Raw genomic sequence first — 21834 nt, 5'->3', positions numbered from 1 at the left:
GGGACCAAAAAGGTCCCAGTGAAGGTAGAACTGAATCAGATTTTTAATGCATCATCTTTTGTTTATGTTAACCATTGCAAAGCACATGCATTCCTAATAAACAGTGCTCAGACACATGTCAGGAAGGAATGGAAGCAAACTAGGGAGGTGATAATATGTTCTATTCGTGGGCACCAATACACAGTTACTTAAAATCCAGTTACAAATTTCTCAGATACAGTATTTATCTTCTCATTTATAAATAAGCATTCCTAATGTACTGTGCAAGAATGGTTTTGGAAAGTATTTTTCCATGTCCTCAATATTTAATGTATGCTTTTAAAGATTTTGTACCCTATGATGCAGTAAATGTGATCCTTCTGTGCATTTCGAAGAATGCTTAGGAATTGTAGGGATAAGATTATTAAAAGCTTAATAATAAACAGGCACAATAAAGCCCTGGTCCACATTTGACATTTGCAAAAATCATTAGCCAATGTCAGAACATTTTGGCTTGTTCTGGCCGTGAGCATGCCATACCAGACTTTATCACCATAAGTGGTCTGTAAAATACTATTAAAATATTAATTATAGAATCATAGAATGGTTTTAGCTGAAAGGGACCATAAAGATCGTCTAGTTCCAATCCCCTTCCACTGGACCAGGTTGCCCAAAGTCCCATTTAACCCTGCCTTGAGCTTTTAAAGGGATGGGGCATCCACAGTCTCTCTGGGCAAGCTGTGCCAGCGCCTCACAACTCTCAGAGGAAATAATTTCTTCTCAATAAAACGAGTTATATTTTAGGAAAACATAATTTTACTATGAGCATGTCTGAAAAAAACGATATTTTTTTAATGTTGTCACTATTTTAAAGCAACTGCGCTTGGAAACAACATACAAATAAAAGAGTTGCTATAAATGTGAGTTGCTATACTTAATATTCACTAGTAGGGATAAATTGGTAAATGTCAGAGCTATCATATGCATGATGTATGATTTTATTTAGATAAAGAACTTATGAACTCACAGGCTGCTGAATTCCCAGGCTTTCCCAGTGTTGTCATGATGACGGACAATCTAATACATAAGGCTGCTAATAGTGACAGAGCTATTTTCAAATGCCATGTCAGAAGGCATACACTAGCCTGCACTGTATGGGACGACATTTTGCATAATATCTGCTTTTTATAGTGAGAATCTATCACAGTTTCCTGTACCTTCTGCTCTTTTTCTAATTCCACTGTGCCTGTCCTGAGATGCAGAGCTGTAGAGCAAGTAGTGCTCTAGATTAGGATGAGCCAAGGTCTTAGGCAGCAGTAAAATGACAGACTGCCTGTGTCTCATTCTCTCTGCTGTTACTGAGTGAGCTTTTAGCCAGATTTCTAAGCTGACATTATGCACAATGATTTCAGAGACCTTTCAGTGGTGACTCCCAAGATCTCATTCCTGAGCGGAAGTGCCAATGCCATTATTAAGGCCTGCTACAGCTAGCTCATTCTTCTCTTCTCTTACATTCCATCTTTGCTGAAAATCATCTGCCATTTTTTGCTCATTCGCTCAGGTTTTGGAGTTTCTTTTGGGGTTCCTTACAATCATCATAATTCTAGGAAGAAGTTAATAGTCCACCTGTCAAGACTGACAGATGGCTTGATGGATCCAGAAGTGTCCGTAGCCAGTAAGATTTTTGGAAATATTTGGAAATATTAGAAGGATCACTGCATCCTCATTTTCATTTTTAATGGCCTGTTGCCATTCATGGATGTCAGTCCACAAAAGTTTTAGACTTTACATCTTGAGGGAAGCTAAATGTAGGCACTTGTACAAGGTATGAACTGACATGTCAGAAGATAGGGCAGTGGAGTCTGATTTACCCCTAGGGATAAGACATCTATTCTGGGGGGCTCTGAAGTTCATGAGCAGTTCATGCTATCAAACACCCTGCACTCACTAATTATGGAAATTATTGTGTACATCTATATAATAGATTAATATAAAACATATTCTATACTATGTAGATCATATTATATCATGTAGATATATATAATATCATTTTATCAGTGTATATAATATAGTATTATGTATTTATTTTTTATATATTTCGATAGGAGAAATTAACCAGTATAAATACAACTTACTTGTGTCAACTTCAGTCACAAGGATAGGCTTTGAGAACTGGATCCTGAAACCCCAAGGATAATTGCCAATTCCCTTAGCGATCTTCACTGTTCTTTCTCGAACTGGAAACAGGAAGAAAGACACCTTTTTTCTCTCCACATTCAATTTAATAAGCAGCAGTCTGTTTTTAAAACCTTTTGTAGGCACTGAGTGTTACTGACTCTAAAATAGTTGGGGTGGTTTCAGTATCACTCCTGGCTTTTTAGTGCTGGTCCTCAGACAGTGACTCACCTCACACTGCAAAAGATCAAATATCATTTATGTTAAGGCACAGGCAGACAGCAGGTTAAATTAAGTGCCTGGACTTTGTAATGTAGAGCTGAAGTATTGAGGTATTCCACTCTACTGATGGTGTTCTGGGAGAGACAAGGACTCGCACTCTCTGTGTCAGACCTCTATGCCGCAAATACAAAGTTTTTGCATTTCTCAAACATATTTCCCAAATAGTTTTAAATCTGTTTATTGTAGTATCATTCCTTTTATATTTCTGAAGGCCTCTCTCTTTTGCATAGTTATTCCTCCTTTTGTTTTTCCTTCCACTCCACGCTCCCATACTGCCTTGCATTCCTGTAGTCCAACCTCCCCAGCCACATTGGCATCTTCAGACAAGGGAGGCTGAAATTTCTTTTGACTCAGCAGAATTGAACACTTAAAGGGATCAGACTCAGTAAAAAGGAAGATCAAGGTCTAATTGCCTATTTCCATCTTTTTCTCAGGATCTAATTGTATTATTATTCTATCTTAAAAGGCCTTGTTCTTTAGCAAATCTTATGCTTAAGAAGGATTTCAGTGTAAATTTGATTTCTTGGAGTGTCTGGTTTTGATCATTTCACTACCTTACTGTGTTTTTTTTTTTAATTGAGGACAATTCAATAGTAATTTATAAGAGCTGTTTTGTCTTCAAATTGTGCACTATTTGGAAGGCAGAAATTACTTTAAGGTTACTTTACTAGCAGGCCAGTTGATGTTATCTGTCCAAAATAGATACTTCAATATTGACTTAACTATCTTGCTGAAATTCTGAGCTCTCCCCTGTGGGAAGAAGTGACCAAAATAATTTGCCACAATATTCTTATGTGTGTTAAGGGAAATATTTAATATCAGAAGATTTACAGAGGACATTTGTTTTTTCTCACACTCTGATTTATCATCTCCAGCAAATGGTTTATGAGCTACAACAAAGAACAATTTCCTGGAAAGCTACAAGGGTGTTTCAGTTTGTCTTAGTTCTTTGAACTGTGTTACTTTTGAGTAACTTAACATCTGAGAAATGAAGGAAAACCTTCCATCCCCCAGAAGAAGTTATTCACTATATCTGTTTGCATAGGTTTAAACTACAAATAAAACATAGCAAATGACTATTTTGTTTCTGGATCAACTATGTCTGAAAATTTGATGCAAAACAGATTTTATGTCTTTATATTATGTTATTGCAATACTTTATGACCATAAATATCTATATTATTTTGCCATGCTTAAAGAAGTAATGAAATTACATTGTCTCTACCCTTACCTCATCAGGTTTACTTATAAACTTTTAACAACTCGTCAAGTAATTATGATATTTTGAAAGACAATACTTAAATAAGAACTATTTATTTTTTTAATATTTTAGATTCTTGGGTTGCTCCTTTTCCTGTCTTTAGCATAAGTGACCAGCATTTTCTCCAAAATCTCATTCCCCTGAAATCCTCAGAGTGCCCAAAATAAATAAATTTGTACGACATTTATTACCTGTTGCTCTAGCGAACTTACTTGCCACCGGTCTAGGTCTTTTGCTGAGACATCTAGGACTGTTATCTGGAGAGACATCATCTCCTCTGAAAACCCAGGAAGCAGAATGAAAGTTTTCTGTATAAAAACCTCTGTCCTCATTTTCAGAATATAGTCCCAGATCTACTGATCGAGCATCCTCTGAATTTACTGTCATGATGATAAAACAAGTAAAAGTTATGTCAGGAGGGAAAATACATGAAGAATAAGAGACCTCAGCCTGGAAGAAGTGCCAAAAGCTTCTTGATGAACTGTTTGTAATGCTTGTACTCAGTTCCTCAGTTTTGGTGCTGTTAAAGGAGAAGTCTGCAAGGATTTCCAAACGTAAGATTGCAATAATGGAGGCTAATGCATGCTGGACTTGAATAAGAAGTGAAATCTTAATGCAAGTGGTCAAAACAGGAGCTGCAACTCCTTAAAACTAATCTGGCTTTAGCTAGTTCTTAAGCTATTTCATGTGACTCATTTGATTAGGAAATCAAGTGAATCTTCTAGAAATTTAGTAGGAGTTCAGTGCCTATCAGACGACAAAAGAGAAGATGAAAAGTATCTTCCATGACAGTGGCATTATTGAGCATGTTTTCTCTTTGCTTAATCTTAACTCTTCCAGACATGTAAAGTCTTTTTAAAAAGGAAGTGAGGAAATAATAGTTTGGTGGTGGTGTTGTTTTTTAGGGTTTTTTTTTACCATAGAATTCCTGGCTAGTTCCTTCATAGGCTGTTGAATGTCTGTATCATGTGTTATCCCGAGGATTTTCAGATTCATATTTTATAATCATTTACATTCACAATGTCTTGAAATGAGTTTGCATGGAGATGGAGGAGAGATCTAGCTCTCTGTTAAAGTGGAGGCTTTCAAGGAAATAGGATGTCAGACAGCTGGCTGTGACAGGTTATAAGCAGCAAGTTGAATATAAATAAAAAAACTGTGTCTGACAACATCTCAAGTAGACCAGGGGCTGGAACTTCGAAGTTAAGACTGGATGGTGAAAGTCAGATATAAGTATATATTATCAGATGCTGATAGACTGAAAATATAAATTTTCTGAGAGGAAAAAACCATCACGTACCTTTTCAGTATGAAATGCCTAGTATAATGCAGCTAGATTTAATGCAGGAGGAAGGATTTGATTGCTTTGTTTGTCCTGTGTTTGATGTAAAATGATCCCCAGTTTAAAAACAGGGAAGATAAAAATTTACCTCTATTTAAAGTTATATTTGTTAGGGAAGTCACTTCCTGAATATATCTAAGTAGCAGTCCTTTCATCACTTAGAAAATGTGCTCAGTTGTGTCCACATCCACTGGATTCTCCCTTATTATGCAGAAAGTATGAGATGACATGCTTAACTGTATAAGAATCTAATAGCACATAGACAAATAAAGAAATACTACTATGCTGATATGCTTAAAGCTCATTTTATCTTGCTACCACGAATGCCATATGGTAGCAATACCTTGCTACTATAAATTAAAACCAAGACTAGCATCAAACAACTCACTACAGCACAGTATTTCATCAGTTTAATGCTGAATTTTTATAATTGTAGTAGAGTTAGTATAGGTCAAAATGTGAAAAATAGACAAAACTATAAACACTGTGATATTACAGTATGGAATTATGCCAAAGGATTTCTCTTCTCCTTCAGTTTTCAGAACAGATGTTAAACTGGGGTGTCACAAACAAGTGCACTTAAATTCTTCCTAGATGCTGGAAGTAAGAATTTAAGGAGCTGCTGCTTCCACACGTCAATCAGAGTTGTCTCAAGTCTGCCAACACAGGGAAACAGTTAAGCTACCAAACCAAAAGCAACAGAAGTCTCAGGACTGTGACATACTATCCAAAATGACTAGATGTGAGAACCTGTGACAGAATTGTCTGCCCAGTCACCTGGTCTGGAGACTGCCCTGGGTTTATGCCATATGCTACCCAAAACTTTGTCTCAAGGAAAGCAATTCTAGGTATTGCAACTTGGTCTTTTTCACTTATTTGATTTCTTAAAAATACATATATGCTTTCTTTATGAAACCACTACATGCCTGACTTAGTAAAATTTATGGTCCAGCTTTATATTCAAGAGACATTACTGTTGAAATCAAGGAACAGTTTATCCTGGTGAGTATAGCTTCATTAGGTTTCTTTGAGCTCAGATGGTTTGATATGTTAACTTTCTAGTCTTAAAACACTGGTCTAGAATCTGTTTTAGGGGCAAGCAATGAAAACTGCTACCAATAAAGAGCTTCTTTATTTCCATGTGAAATGTGAGTCATGCCTGCTCTTTTGTTAACAGTTGTTAAAACCTTAGGGATTGGCTCAGTTACCTGAACTTGGCTGTAGTGTACCATATTACGTACCTCAAGTATCCTGCTTGCTGTTCAATACTACTTCAAAAAGGCTTGGGTTCCCTGCTGGTTCACATATCTCAGGTCCCTCTTGGTATCCCAGCTAGCAACTGACATCTATGTTTAGGCATTGAATTGAGGCTCTGTTGATGTAGGATTTACCTCTTTGGTACAGGCATGGAACATATAGTTTATCATCTATTGGACCTGCACTGAAGTCTTAGATTCAACGTCTTCTATAGGTTCATTTTTTCCCTTCTTCAAAGAGGAGGTCATATATCTACAAATAAAATTTCCGTACCAAAAGTAGTCACTGTAGCACAAAATATTTCCACAGGGAAGCGCACATTTCATCTCTACAAAGTATTTCTTATATTACTAAAACAGGAGGTGAGGCAGTGTCAAGTAACAAGTACCACAAATGTTCCCTGTAGAATGTGCAATCCTTGCTTGGTGGCTCCATCTGCTTGAAATGTAAATTCACTAAGCAGCTCATCTTAAAAACTCCTTCCCATAAAGTTTAAGCTGATGAATTTGCATGTGACAAGTTGACAGATTTCTTAAAGTTCCCAGTCACATTGAATAACAATCTAGACAACAAGCCTAGGTTAAAGTTGATGCAGGTGGTCACCTTTGTGAGGAAGGACTCCCAGCTCAGTATGGCTTTGACATAAGTAGACATCAGGATTACAATTTTCGTTATAATCTCAAACCTGCTGCCATGTGATTACATGTTTGTGCCTAGAGTTTGTCTTAATATTATTTGAGCATGTTATTTGAACATGTTCTACTATGAACAAGCATGGTAGAATCAACTTTTTTTTCAGTCAGACTTTTTGTTTAACCAAGGAGAAAGGATGTTTCATGTTACTAATGATAATGACTAACACAGACACGCAGATAGTGAAATGGAGATCAATTTCCTTAGCTAAAAATCCTCTCACAGTGCCAATCACATAAAGGGGAAAGACCCCAAGTGTAATACCTAAGAACTCACCTGATCCCTCGGTGATTGTGCTGTTTATGGAGCTTCCTCCAGTTGAACTGCATTTTTTGCTGTCTTTGAACTGTTTCCGTCTTCTGGCCCACTGGTCTATTGCATCTTCCTGGGAACTGTCACTTGCTCTGGTGTCTTTCTTCAAAGGTAACTTTCTGGTTTTATTCATCTCTGATTTCCAGTCTAAGTTACAACCAGATGTTGCTTGTGAGAAATATGTGACACAACTTGTATAAGTGATTTTACTGTTTAATATTTGCACATTCTAAATACAAGAGTAATCTAACCAACATATAAATGAAAATACCAAATAATACTGAAAATATACAGAAAGTGTGTATTTTAGACTAATTGAAGCCTTTATGCAGTGAGAAGTAGCAGTATCTCTAGTTAAATACCTACATAGCCATTTGTACATCACTATTTTAATGCAGAAACTTGCAAATCGCTCATGGATCTTGTTTAACATTATACATTTTTGAAGTGGCCAATAGGTAGATACACAAAATCCAATTTGAACACTAATAATCTTGCAAGACATGCATGAAGATTTTCCTGGTTTAAATTTCTTTCTAGTTAAGGCAGAAAAAACTTGTATTATTATTTAAGATAAAACAACAACTGTAAAACAGATCTTGTGTACTATTCGGTTCTGAAAGTGTGACTATAGCCACTGGCAGGAGAATATAGGGAGAAAGTTCATGGTCCAGATGCTCCCTGGAGGATTGCGTAGGTACATTCATGGTTGTACAGCCTTTTTATGGCTTCAGTTAGATCTTCAACACAGAAAAAGGTAATTAAGCAAAGGCATTCCAGGGCACTATCCCAGACCTTTTCTGAGAGTTAGGAAACCTCTCTTGCAGTGCCCTTATAGCACCCTTTGCATGGGTCTTTTCCTCTCTGATATAATCATGAAGACCCCAGAACACCAAGAGACTTCTAGATTGCCTTTCCCCCATCCTGTTTACCACAGTGGCGTCTCTTCTCCTGTTTATAGATGTTCCCACTCTCTGCTGAAAAATGACACATTTGCTTTCCGGTGTCACTGGATTACTAAACTCCGTAAGTGCCACACTGCCCAATGTCTTGGCAAATGTGATGGGTTGACTTGGGAAGAAGAAACTCAGAGGGAAGTTATCTCTAAGGGAGCTTCCTCTGTGGGGGTTGGCACAACTTCAACAACCAATGGGAGAAAGTTAGTTCGCTCCATGAACACACATTTTGAAGGAGGTAATCCAGAACTGGGTCTCTTTGTCTTTCTGGTGGCTGAGCATGCTGGGGGAGGCTCAGGAGGCCGCTTGGGCCCTGTTTGCAACGAGGGGACCCGATGGCCGGGGGGAGGAGAGGCTCGTTGATAAAACCTCCACGGCTTCCTCCTCCACCGGCCTGGGCTCTGGGATGGGGGGCCCGGTTCCTGCTGCTGTTGGAAGGGCCGGGCCTGCCCAGCCCCCGCACGGCCTGGGGGAGGCAGCCGGGCCTGTCTGGGAGCAGGGGTGGCCATGGGCAGGGTGGGGCTGCAGCCCAGCCCCAGAAAGGCTGAGTGATACCTCAGCCGCCCTCCACAGCGTGGCCTGAGCCTGGCCCAACTCTTGCAGTTGTGTTAAACTTTAACTCTTTAGTGCTCAGATAAGATTTGCAAAACCTCCGGCCTTCCTTTAAATATGAAAGGGAAAAAGGAGATACTCTGAAGTCAGTGAAGGAAGAGCTAAGTTTTTTTAGATGGAAGGAGAATGAGGAGATGCTATGAAGATGGCTAAAATTCTTTTGTAAGATGGTAGGGATGAACTGATGTACTGAATATTCCTATAAACCATGGAAAAAGACATGGGGGGTTGGAGATTTTCCATTTGATAGATCACTTGATCAGAAGCACCTGTGTTGAGAATCTTTGCCCTGAGGAAAGAAGGGGATCTCAGTTTTCTGAGGATGAAGCATGAACAGAGAGTAAAGAGATGAAGAGAACCTTTGCTGTGGAACATTTCATTCTTAAAAGTAATACCACATGAGACAGACATGGCCACATGCACAACTCTGGGAAGGCTGTGGAGCTGGGAGGAGTGACATGATTGCTGGGCAGATGCAAATCGGGAAAAATGAAACCATGAGAGGACTGTTTTCTTCCTTCTTGTGGAAAAAAATCCCTACAACTTCAACAAGAGGAGGCTTCTCTCTCTGGAAGTGAACTGAAAAAGACTGAGTTGGCAACTGACCGAAGTAGTTGCATGTTTGTTTCGTTGTTATGAAGGTTGGGAGAGGGAAGGAAGGAGTGGTCTGAAAAAAATCTTTTTCTGAAGTTTGTTTTTCTTTCCTTTGTTTGAGTAGTTAATAAATTGCTTTTTTTTTTTTTTATACTCCCTTAAGTTTTAGGCCTGCTTTGCTTTTTTACTCCTGGCTCTGTCTCACAACAGAAAATAAGTATATTTAAATTGGCAAATCGAAACTAAGACATTATTTGGTGCATTGGCTGGGAAACGAAATTAAATCAAGACATTTTTGGAAGAAATTAGATTAAACCGAGACATCAAAGTAGGCTGGTATTCTCAAACTAAAAGTGGCTTTTAATTCATACTAATGAGTTGTAAAATTTATTCTAGATATACACGTTTATTCATTTAAGGTAGGACCTCCACAGCATTGCTAGGAATGAAGGAAAATCAAAATATGACCTTGGACCGAAAGAGGGCCAAAGTGAGATGACAGCTATGAAAAAGAATACACGTAGATAATTCTTAGTAAGGGGCAAAAGGGAAGAGAGAATAAAAGAAGAGAAAATAAAATAAAAATTAAAGACATATCTACACTTCATTTTTGTGCTGTGTCCTTAACGATTTAGGTCTAATGTCCAAGAAGTCAAGGATTTTGACATACAGTTTTCCTTTAGTATCTTAATTCTATACCATATTCTATGGAGAATTCCACTTCATAAATTCTCTATTTATTTTATATATTGATACTGAGATATTGTATTGAGATAGTGATATTGATGTATTTGTCTATATAGCAATATGTATCTATGTAGTATATCTATATAGTGTATAGAGATTTCAGGAATTTTTAAAAATTTCCATTACCAATGCCAAACAAGACAGCCGCAGAGGTCATACCAGTCTTTTTTGCACGTATGGTGAACAGAAAGATTTTTTAAAAAACTTCAGCTGCTTTGAACTAGGATTATATAAGACTTTTTCTATAAGAAAAGGTGTATTTTTCAGCAGTATAAATCTCTTAACCTCCAAATCTGCTGGAAATAGTGTCTTCTGGAGAGGTAAATCTGATATATATTTGCGTATAGCTTGATTGATATAAAAAAATAAAGTGTTTGGAGTGATAGTTTAACTACACATATACACGTATGTGTGTACATATTCATAATGTAAAAGGCTCATATTGTAATGTGCAATGCCTCAGGATGGCTTAAAATTCTTATGGTTAAAAACACTAATTTAAAAAAAACAGTTATAGATATCGGTGGACAGATTATAAAAAGGAAGACAAGAAAATTTGTAAAATATTAGTTATTAAAAATAAGCCTTTTTCATATGCAGATTTTTCAAACATAGAGAAAAGCAGGTTAAAGGATCCCTTATGGTTATTGCATGAAAACGTTCATCCAGAATTAAGACTGAGATGTAGTTAGTATTCATATACATTCAGTCTTCATATTGATCAAATGGACTTGAAAGTCAGATTTATGTGGTTTTAAACACAGACTTGTGCTCTGAGTTTATATCACATAGCAACTGCTTTTACTGTTACTTCCTGCAATGGTATTTGCTTCTCTCACTAGATGTATAGGATGGGTGGGTAGTTCAAGGTAGGAAAACTGCCTCTTGATCAAAGCTGTATTAATTTATTATTATTATTTTAAATTTATGTTTCTTAGCTCTACAAGATGGTTCCTAGAATCCTCAGCAGAATAACTGGATATTATAACCCCATGGCCAAACATATACCATAACAGCGTCATTGTAAACTTTTAATATACATTTATTTCCCAAGAAAAAAGATGTCACAAAAGCTCATATGCAAAAGGTGTGTAAGCAATACTAACTTGAAAAGTCTTGTATTACCTACCTTTCTGACTAAACTGTTTTACTGATGATGAGATATCTGCATTCTCATAATAATCTTCTTTCATTTCAAAATTTGACTCAATTTCTTCAAAGTTGGACTTGACTAACAGAGATAGTTGATTTGCTCCAGGCTCTCTCCTTAAACTGTCATCAATTGACTGTTTCCTGCAAAAGTTCTCCAATCTTTGCTTAATGTTTGAATGTTCTGTGAAATTCTCTTTCCTTTCTGTGCATAGCGAAGAGGTAGATAAAACAGAAGCCTGTGCTGAATTACTATGGCAATCAGATTCAACAAGGACATCTCCAGATATGTCCTGTACCTCATCAAGGCTTTCCAATGCTTTATTCATGCCATGCTCTTTGTGATCTAACAACAAAGATGAGAGCAAGAATTTTTCTTGTATACTGCAGGTAAGGTTAGGTTCTTTCATTACTGTAGAGCCAAAACATTCAGGTATCAATGTAGTGTTGCCTTGGACAAGACTTCCTTCTACTTTTCCAGTTATCATTGGAGGGTCAGTTACTACTGACTCTTTCCTTTTATTTGTTACCTCAGACTCTGCGTAAGGTGGGCGAATATTTAACTGTAAAAGTGAACATTGTTTTGGGATGCTTTCTATAGATGCATAATTAATACTTTCTTTGTCATTAATGAATTCACCCAAGGGGCTCGTAGAAAGTGGAGAGGCTGGTACCAGGTGAGCTTTTTTTTGCCATTCTACATGCTTTTCTATGGAGTTGTACTCTGATTTCTCTTTATCTAAAGCTTCAGTAGACCCAGAGTTTTCTTCCCACATGGATAGGTTTCCCAGGGGCTCTTCACAGCCATTTTTGTCATGGATAGTACCACTGGAATGAAGACTCTCCATTAATGTTTCTTGTGTTTCTTCATCTTGCCCTACACAGTCTGCATAGTCATTCAGTAAACAAGTGCCTTCTAGACAGACATCTTCTTCAGGCTCAGATGGATAAACGGTAATATCATGATCAAATGAGGTGAAAGCATACTGATATGAAGACTTCAGAGTTCTCAAATTTCTCAGTGAGGAGGTCAAGTTGGGATACTTGCAAAGCTCTGTCAGAGAGGAGGTCAAGTCAGGACACTTACAAAGTTCCTTATATTTGGTAGGAGTATGTAACTTCCTGTTATGGACATCTCCTGATTTGGTTTCCTTAAGCAATACATTTAAGGATGGCAGTGAGTAAAAGCCAGAATCCCTTCTAGGGGGAACTGGTAATGGTACCTCCTGGATAGTATCTGGGAAAGACTTTCTTCTTGCTGTTTTTGGCCCTGTGTCTCTGTGTTTGTCACAGTTATTTCTTTCTTGACCTAATACATTTCTCTTACTAACACATCCTTTCCCATTGTCTGGATTATGCAAGGTATTAATAGCTACAGGACAATTAGTATTATTTATTTTTGAGAAAAGTATTTTATCCTTTGAAAAATTTTCCTTTTCATTGGTGCGCCCTTCATAGTCCTCTGTGTTAAGTTTACAGAAATAATTTTCTTCCCCCCTAATACTCAAGGCTGTAGTGAGATTGTCAGATTCCTTTCCGCTATTAACAGGGTACGAAGATACGCCTTCTGCAATTGTATCCAGGTGCATTTTGTTACAATCAGCAAATTCTTTAGGTGGAGGGAGAAGTGTATGTCCATCTGAAAATGTATAACCTGCTTTTTCATGAAAGCTAAACGGTGAGTCACAGTCTGTATTACACAGTGCCTCTGTTACAGAATAATCTGTTTCACTCCAATATGTATCTCCGTGTTCCCTGTTGAGTAGCTTGCTCTGTGCCTGCTCACCAGCTTTGATGTTAACATTCAGATTTTTCCTTCTGCTGGTATATTCCACCGGAATTTCTTTTGTTTCAATGTTCACTTCCAGGGAGGCACTTTCATTGACGGCAGTTTGAATTTTATGTTTAGAGGATACTTTATATTTTCCCCTGCACTCTGCTGAATGGTCAGTTGAAGGGCACTGGTGCTTTGAACATTTTGAACACTGACTTGTATGGCACTGTCTTTCATGATGTTTCTTGTTATTTGAACTTTTCCTTTTTTCATCCACAACTTTTGCTCCAGAATCAAAGAAAGAAATATTCTTAATTTCTACTTTCACATTAAAAGAGCCATATTTTACTTCTGCAGAAATTTTTCCAGTGGCCAAGCTAACGGAGTCTGAAGAATCTGGCTTGCCCCACAGTGTAATTTTTCCTTTGGATGAGCCCTCTGAGTCACCAAAAGTTACCGTAGCTAGGATCTCATCTTGCTGAGGTGAGAACATTTTAGGAGGGCAGTTCTTTTCCTTCTTCCTTTGTTTTTCACTGTCTGATACATTATCAGTGTCTCTATCTTCAGAAGCATCTGAGCTACTCTGATTCTTGTTTTCATGATCTTTTCCATCTGCTTCAGCACCCTTTACATCCAGTGGCTCTGTGAAGTGAGACAGAGCCTCATGTGCTTTATTTTCAAGGTTTTCTGTACTCTGCTGGCATTTACAAACGGGTGACAACTCTGCATCTAATGTAAGGTGAAAAAAAAAAAAAGAAAAAACATTTTCCTATGATTTGGTAAGCAGTATCATAAAAGTGTGATTAGCTTTGAGACAGTTTTCATAGAAAATGCCTATACTGTCTTTAAGATCTATGTATTTTCCACATTTTTTTTTCAGTATTAACTTGTTTTGTCATAGTTATCTGATAAGTAATGTGAAATCAGATAAACAAAGTGGGCCATATTAATTCACTCTGATTTGAGAAATTCAAAATATTTGCACTTTTTAAAAATAAATTTTTGCTTTTGTTAGGGGATAAGGTATTCTATTTGCTTATATTAAGAACTGCATTTTAAATTTTATTACTCCTCCCAGTATTTACTTTGTTCGTGTGAACACACTGGGTCAATCAACATCCTACTGCCTGCTCTTGCAGTTTGGGTAAATTCTATGAAAGTTGGCTTTTATAATCCTTTTACAGATGAGCAAACAAAGGGATTAATTAATATGATCACAATCACAGAGCAGGTCAGTGGCTCATTGCCAAGTGATGTGAGTCACAGCTATCTGATCTAAGTAGAATAAAATGTTTCCTGGCTGTACTAGGCAAGATTTCACGGCATTCACAAGACGTAAAATTCTCTCTTGCTTCAGTTTTTTTCAGAACAGGTCATGTGCATTACAGAGTAACAGTGTAATAGTGACATCTACCTAAACAGGATTAGAACAAGCTATTAAACTAAGACAACGCTGAGATTTACATCAAGAATAATGACATTTTGAGGCAATTGAGCAACAAAATATTTAGAAAGCCTTTGCCAGAAATAGCCAGGATAGCAGTTTAACTAAAAGAAAAAAAAAATCCCTCACCAAGACATTAGCTATATGTACCCACACTTAAGTGTAAATATTTCCAATCTGACAAACATCTTTGGGCACAAAGGTGAATTTCTGTCTTGATGAGTAAATTAAGAATAGCCAATATGTTTCTGTTGATTTCACTTTATACTAAAATTTTCTGTAAACTTACATTCTCTGGAATCAGAGCTCTTTCTGCTCTTGCAGCTTTTTCTTTTCTTTCTACTCATTTCTAAGAACCAAGGGCATCTGTGTTCTAGTTTTCTGTGTGGAAGGAAAACATTGGATAATGAGAAAGCTTCTCTAGAATAGTTTTGCCCTCTATCTCCCAGGTTTTTAATCTTTATAACTTGTTATAATAAAAGATAGAAAAGTACCAGAGCAGCTACTAATGAATTTATTTCTTCTTTTGGTTATTTGGGAACAACATTTGAAGATTTTCAACTAATAGCTTAGAATCAAGATCTCATGGTCTCAGTTATAGGGCCTGAACCAACACCCTTTAAAGCCTGTGGAAGCTTTGAGCCGTGTGTGACCTTTTACAATCTATGATTTTATCTGATTCAGATTTTTAGAGATTAATATTTTGTTTCAAGCATTCATTTTAAATTCAATCTTATTCATATGTGTAATTGTTTTCTTGAGAAGGGATTTTTTGAAGTGAAAAGTATTTGAACATCATTGGTGTGGTCTTGGAAATCAATAGAGTTATCACTGGGAAAAATCAACTAATTACAAGTGTTATTAGTCATAATACTCTTTTGATGTTTGCTTATCAGAACATGCAATACATCATTGTGGAAAGAGTGTGATTGAATTTTTAAGGCCACAAACATACCGGGTAGAATGAAGATATATGAATCCTATTGAAAGGATAAAACTTTTAAAATAATTATATTGACATTTTAAGACTCATGTTACATGTTACATAGCTTGCCAAACAACTGGGAAGAATTTTTTTCAAGACACAATCATTTCTACTTCTGAAAAATTTGAATTTGTGTGAGGTCTGAATGACTGAATATGCCAGTGTACATTTATTAGCGGGCTGTAAAATGCGGGTAATTCTCCTCTTTCTTTTTGGAAGACACTACAGAGAGACTGTGAAAGTTGTGTGCTTATTTTACAGCAGGCACTTGGAACGTTTACACTCTTAGTTTCAGTATGAAGATATACCTCTACTTTTCCAGAAGTCTTTAGTCAAAGCTTGACAGACAGCCAAACCCACCAGCTGAGCTCTGTTCTCAGTAGGAAGTATGAGCTTAAAATCAAGTACAAGGCTTTAATGGACACAGAAGCAAGAACTAGGACTGGTACCTATTTGTAGTGCAGGGCATGAGGGAGTGCCCAGCAGTTCCACATAAAAATCAATATTCTCTTAAAGACTTACATATGAAAGTATGCCATGAGTAGCAACCTCATATTTGAGGTGTCAGATGTAAGATCTGCTGAATGATGCAAATATTCATGACTTTATGAACCCTAATGTGACTGTTATGGTTGAGGTTTCAGTTATATTTCATTAAGGTGCAATTGAGAAAACGTTTTTACTTCTAGGAATTTCCTCAATTCAGCTTAAGGAAGATACTACACACTCAATTTCTTCCCTTCAACTTCTTGACCTTCATGGCTGTATTTCCAACTATTTTTGCTATACTACTTTTAATTTTTCCTCAGGAATTGCATTTTCATGTTTTTTTTCTCCTTTTCTATAGTTAGTAATGAAATGGTTAACCTCAATATAGGAAATGTAATTTCAAATTGTCACTGCTAAATGCTGTTAAAAACTATCTGTAGATCAAAAACAGCTGCCTGTTTTACTTAATTTCTCTTTACATTTGATGGTTACTTTTACAGCTGTATTCACCACAGATTTTTCAAATCTTTAAATCCTTAAACAAATTCTGAATTTTACTGAATGCTGAATGCAAGATAAAGACAGAGTCACGTTTTTACATGAAGTGTTTAAGGCCTTATTTTTAGGGAAGAATTTTAGGCATATCTGTAATTAGTTAGCAGTAAATTTGAATTATGATGGCTATGGGGATAAGATTTGATTGGTTGAAGATAGATTGAAGAATAAAAAATAAACCTAAAATACTGGAACGAATCACTGCAAGAAAGATGCTTGAATATTATGGAGATAGAAAGGATTTTGGATCAGTTATAAAGAAAATCATATTCATTTCAGTTTCTCCTCATAGTTGAAATGTCCAGTTTTGCCAGGCTTTGTAATGGTAGAATGTGATTTGACTTTGCAGGACTTCTCTGTCTGAGATGATCAGTAGTTCTATTACTACTCAAATTTATGTGCATTTGATGTCATGGGACACTCTGAAAGTATTAAAGGTAGATAGTGTTGATTCTCTGCATGATAGGGTTTTGGGAAATGATCTAATACCTTCTAAAGTTTGAAACTCTGAGCAAGCAGCTGCACCCACAGGTTACAGTTGTTTATAGAGGTAGGATTACATATTTTGCTTTATTGATGATGAAGATGAGATTTATGATCTAGGTTAGCAGGATGATTAGGCTATATTTTTTAAAAAATATTTCTATAGTTGGTACTAAGTTGATCAAAATTATAATGGTTATTTGCACTGTTCACTTGTGATCAATTTTTCCAGCTCTAATGTTTTTATCACTAATTATATCAGCTCTTGGATATAATTATAGTATTTACGTATTAAATATTGCATGTTAAATTCCTGATACCTTAAATTTCAACAAAACATTGGAAACAACTTCAGGATGCAAATAGTTTTGCTGCCCATACTACATTTCCAAATGTTAATTTATCCTTTCTTCTCTGAAGTCTACCATATCAGAAGAAGTACCAGTTCTCTGCTTTTTTTTTCTTTTACCCACACATTATCTTTGTTTATTATTGTTTCATTGGTCCTGGGGCTAAGATGTGATAAGAGAATTAGGAATCTCATCACCTTCAATCCTGCTCATGAGTAGGCCTATTGACTTGAGCAAGGATTAGTTGTATGCATCTGGACTGCATGGTAAGACCTTGCCTTAGGAACCATTTTGTCCCCTGCTGGACACTAGATGAACACAAACCAAATTAGTTTAGCTGAGAATAGAGACACTCAGCATTTCCCTGGATGGAGGCCAATGTCCATTGACATAATTCCTTATATGATTCTTACTACATAGATTATCGCTTGGGTTAGCTCAGAATAACAATAGCCTAATTCTGAGTAAAAGATCAGTCTAAAAATGTTTGTATTCATATTTATATCACACTATAAATATAAGTAAAGTTCTGTCTAGGATGTGTTTATTTTAATTATTGATAACATCTGTAATGCTGTTTCCTTCAGGTTAATGCAGATGATAAGCTCTGTGAAAATGAAAGCAAAAAAATATCCCACTTCTGCAATGAATTCCTTTGCATTCATCTTGATATGTAGGAAAAGTTGCCTTAAAAACACTGATTGGAAATAAATTTGAAAATACGGGAGTTATTTTACTTTATGTTTATATATTTATATTGTGGTGATTTTGTGTGAAAACGTGTGTTCTTTCGTTTTCTAAACAACCATATTCAGTGAACCTATAAAGATGAGACTGTCAGAAAAGACAAAGGAAAAAAAGAAAGGAAAATATGGAGGATATAATTGCTAATGCCGAATTGGAATGGTGTGATGACATAATATATTTGTAAAATATTTTAAGATAATACAAATTATCCTTTTAGACTGTAAGTCTCTTTCTTATAATTCAGTATCCTATGGTGTAGGAGGTTTTCCTATGAATATACAGTGGGATCTCACTGAATACTTCCCTACAGAATTCTACAGTGCTCACAGACTTTAGAACAATGATGTCACAGCATATCAAAACAAGCCTTTCTCAAACAAGAATATTTTACTTCTCTTTCCTTCGTGTTCCAACATTAAACCCTTCTGATCTGTTTCCTCCTTTTTGATACTGAATCCTACATTTTGTCCCCATTTCCCTAGATTAAGTAAATAACGCTGAATTTCATTCTCATTTATTTCCACTGTGTCTCTTTGTATTCCATATTAATCATTGCTTTGACTTTGCTTCTCAAGTTACCAGCCATGTGTGGTGCAGTCTCTCACTGCATAGTTCCTCTCCTCTAATTACTAAAGTTTGAATTTTCCAAATGAATGATACAATCATAGAATGGCTTAGGCTGAAAGGGAGTTTAAAGATCATCTCATCCCAACACCCCCGCCATGGACAGGGACACCTTCCACTAGACCAGGTTGCTCAAAACTCTATCCAGCTTGGCCTTGAGCACCTCCAGGGACAGGGCAACTTCTCTGAGTGACCTATTTCAGTGCCCCACAGTGAATACTGACACAGTTAAAACCATAGAAACTCTAAACAGAATTATCCAAAAACATCTGTGATTCTCAAATATTTCTAGGCATACGCTAAAGTTTAATACTTGATTTCTTCTTTTTACTCTCTGTACTGATTGTGGTTTGTGGCATATTCCCTACTTTAGATTTCATACATTGGGATAGATGCCCCACAGATAACTTACAATGTCATTAGAATAAGTTGTACAGGAGAGTCTTGAGTTTCACAGAGAGTAGGCAAAAAGGACTCATCACTGATTTACTTTTTACTTATCTCATTGAAGTACATCTTATTGAAGTGCCTTCTAGTTTTGCCTTTTTCTCTTTATCATGCTTCCACTAGAATTTTACCTGAATAATTTCTGAACACACATTTCAGAAGTACTGCAGAACATATATCAAAGAATGTTTTTTATGACAAACACATACAAAGTCTGTCATCAAAAATGCCTGTCTTAGCAATGTTTTTCACTTTGTCTTGGCTGAAATGGATCCTATCTTCACTTGCTTATAGTTTCACCCATGTATTTTCCTGAAAAGACTGGTCTTTAAAAAGGTGTCTGCAAAATGTCTAGAAAAAAGGAAGCAGGCAGCCATGTTCAGGGACTGTAACAGTACCACACAGCACTTTGCAAATTAATAAAAATGTGAACTCTGCGTCTGCAACTAATCCAGTTCCAATCAAATGGACCTCAGTGGATATACGCCAGTATCCACTTAGCTCTGAGTACAGAGCATCCAAATGAAACAAAAAAAATGGGTCAGTGAAATCAATCTGCAACAGGTACTGGGACCCACCAATCAACCATTTTATTTCATTAATTGTGCTGTGGCATTTTTAATGAGCACACCAAATTAGGATCCTCTTTTTTCAAACCACAGAAAGATTGAAAACACCAGTCAGTATTTCTTCAGTTCCAATTCAGAAGGAAGGTTACTGTCTGAACAACACAATAATCACATATGCATAAATAAGCAAATTTAGGAAACCCAAACCACGTAATTAGATTTTGCATTATTTTTTACTTTTCTACAAGCAGAAATGGACACAATGTGAAGTGTTGAATAGATTTTGACCAATCGTTTGAAAATAAATAATAGGTATATTATTCTCTCCAATATATTAACGTGGTCTCCCTGCAAGCAGGGTACTCTTCACTTAGAAAATGCTACTCCAATAGCAGTCATCGAAAAGTTTTCAATATTATTTTAACTCAGCATTGAAAATGCAATGCCAGCAAAATTGTAGTGAAATAGAGATTAGCAATCATGGGTTGCATATACAGAGGCATTTCTGCCTTTTTAGGGAGAAATGAAGTCACAGGTTTCAGCTCTTAAATTCTGCAAAATCATATGTAAAACTAATTTCCTGTGAAGCTTCTGTTTACTTGCTAAGTAATTTTGCTTTTTGGTTAATTATTTTGAACTTTTGCAACAAAAGACAAAAAGATAAGCATTTATTTTAGATATTGGAGGTATTTAATTTTGTGCCAACATTTTTTATTTTACCTTCATTTAAAAATGTGCGCTGCCTTACACTGCAACAGACTAGTACTGTAATGTGTCTCCGTGCTGTAAATGGTCCATAAAATATTCAATCATTTCAACACAGTTACTAAATAACGGATATTTCAACTTTACTACAATAGATGTTTATGTATTTAGTATAAGTAAAAACGTATAAATAGAGAGCAGAATTTAGTGTGCATGACATCTCTTTTCTACTGCACAAAATAACTTTTCTCCATCAAAAGGTCTGAAAATGTGTTTTAAAAATCTCATAAATTGCCGTTTACATTGGTCGACCTCTGCTATTCCTATTTTAGAGACCAAAGAAAACCTCCTAAACTGAGAACCAGCTGGATTAGCCTGTCCATGTCAGTGAGCTCTTCATTCTGATATTCAGAGTGCTATCTGTGGAATTCGTGCTTTGTCAGTACCAAAAATGACAGCAGATATGGGAAATACCATCCAGATGTGATGTGATAACGAAATTAATAGAAATCTCACTATAACATATATTAATAATAACAACTATAACAACCATTTCCAATAATGAAACATAGTTTCTATAGACAAAGATGTTACTTTCAGTGTAATACTGTAATTCTTTCTCAGTCCCTGAATTACTCCAATTTGAGCTACAGAGTTCTTCATCCATTGTAAGAGAAACCAGGCAAATTTGAAGTACTTGCTTATACTTGAAACTCAGCCCACCAAAAAACCCTGCACAGTAGTTATACACGATAAGATTTTTCTTTGAAAATGAGGTAGTTTTTTTTATTTTTAAAATGTCTAGGACTATAAATTACAATTATGTATGAAAAATCTTCCACTTTTCATAGAATGCAATAAGGGCAAAATCTGTGAGCCTATCCTAACTTCTAGGATTTGATTTCTGGTGTGTAAAATGGGAAAACTAAGACATGGTATTTTCTGACCATGCAGTTTTCAGGGTCACTTTCTCCAGATGAGCAATTTACACAAGATAAGTAAGGAGTAATTCAGATTTAGAATGACAAAAGAATTTGAGACAGAATTTGAGACACCTATATGTACCCTTTTTTAGCTTTGGCAGAGGTCTTGAGAAAATACATTACTTAGCTGAATGTTAGAATGCTTCTTCTCTTTAGAAAGAAGTAAGGACGCACTTTACCAAAGCTAGCTCAGTTTGCAGGATGATCAAATGGTAGGAGAAAAAAAAAAATTAGTGTCCAGGCTTATTTAAGTGCTGAAAACTGAAAATGTAAGCTACTCAACAACATGTAATACTCCTTCTTGACTACTAATTCTGTAG

General features: G+C 36.2%; 1 protein-coding gene across 3 annotated transcripts in view; it reads right to left on the bottom strand.

Annotated features, from left to right (window-relative positions):
* The window catches only part of LOC106853833 (uncharacterized), a 47361-nt gene that overhangs the window by 21657 nt on the left and 3870 nt on the right, over nucleotides 1–21834 (bottom strand). For 2 of the 3 annotated variants that reach the window (XM_088155861.1, XM_088155860.1), the window contains exons 2-6: nucleotides 14867–14958; nucleotides 11340–13862; nucleotides 7266–7469; nucleotides 3910–4077; nucleotides 2115–2216 (exon numbers count right to left, since the gene is read on the bottom strand). In XM_088155861.1, the coding sequence (XP_088011987.1) occupies nucleotides 2115–2216; nucleotides 3910–4077; nucleotides 7266–7469; nucleotides 11340–13862; nucleotides 14867–14924 (3055 nt within the window). In that variant the 5' untranslated portion in view covers nucleotides 14925–14958. The remainder of the gene's footprint in view (nucleotides 1–2114; nucleotides 2217–3909; nucleotides 4078–7265; nucleotides 7470–11339; nucleotides 13863–14866; nucleotides 14959–21834) is intronic. The other variant, XM_014877313.2, reaches the window with a different exon arrangement.

Source organism: Sturnus vulgaris, chromosome Z (genome assembly GCF_052056855.1).
Source record: "Sturnus vulgaris isolate bStuVul1 chromosome Z, bStuVul1.hap1, whole genome shotgun sequence".
In the NCBI taxonomy this organism is placed as follows: Eukaryota; Metazoa; Chordata; class Aves; order Passeriformes; family Sturnidae; genus Sturnus; species Sturnus vulgaris.
This window is presented reverse-complemented; position numbering and strand designations above follow the sequence as displayed.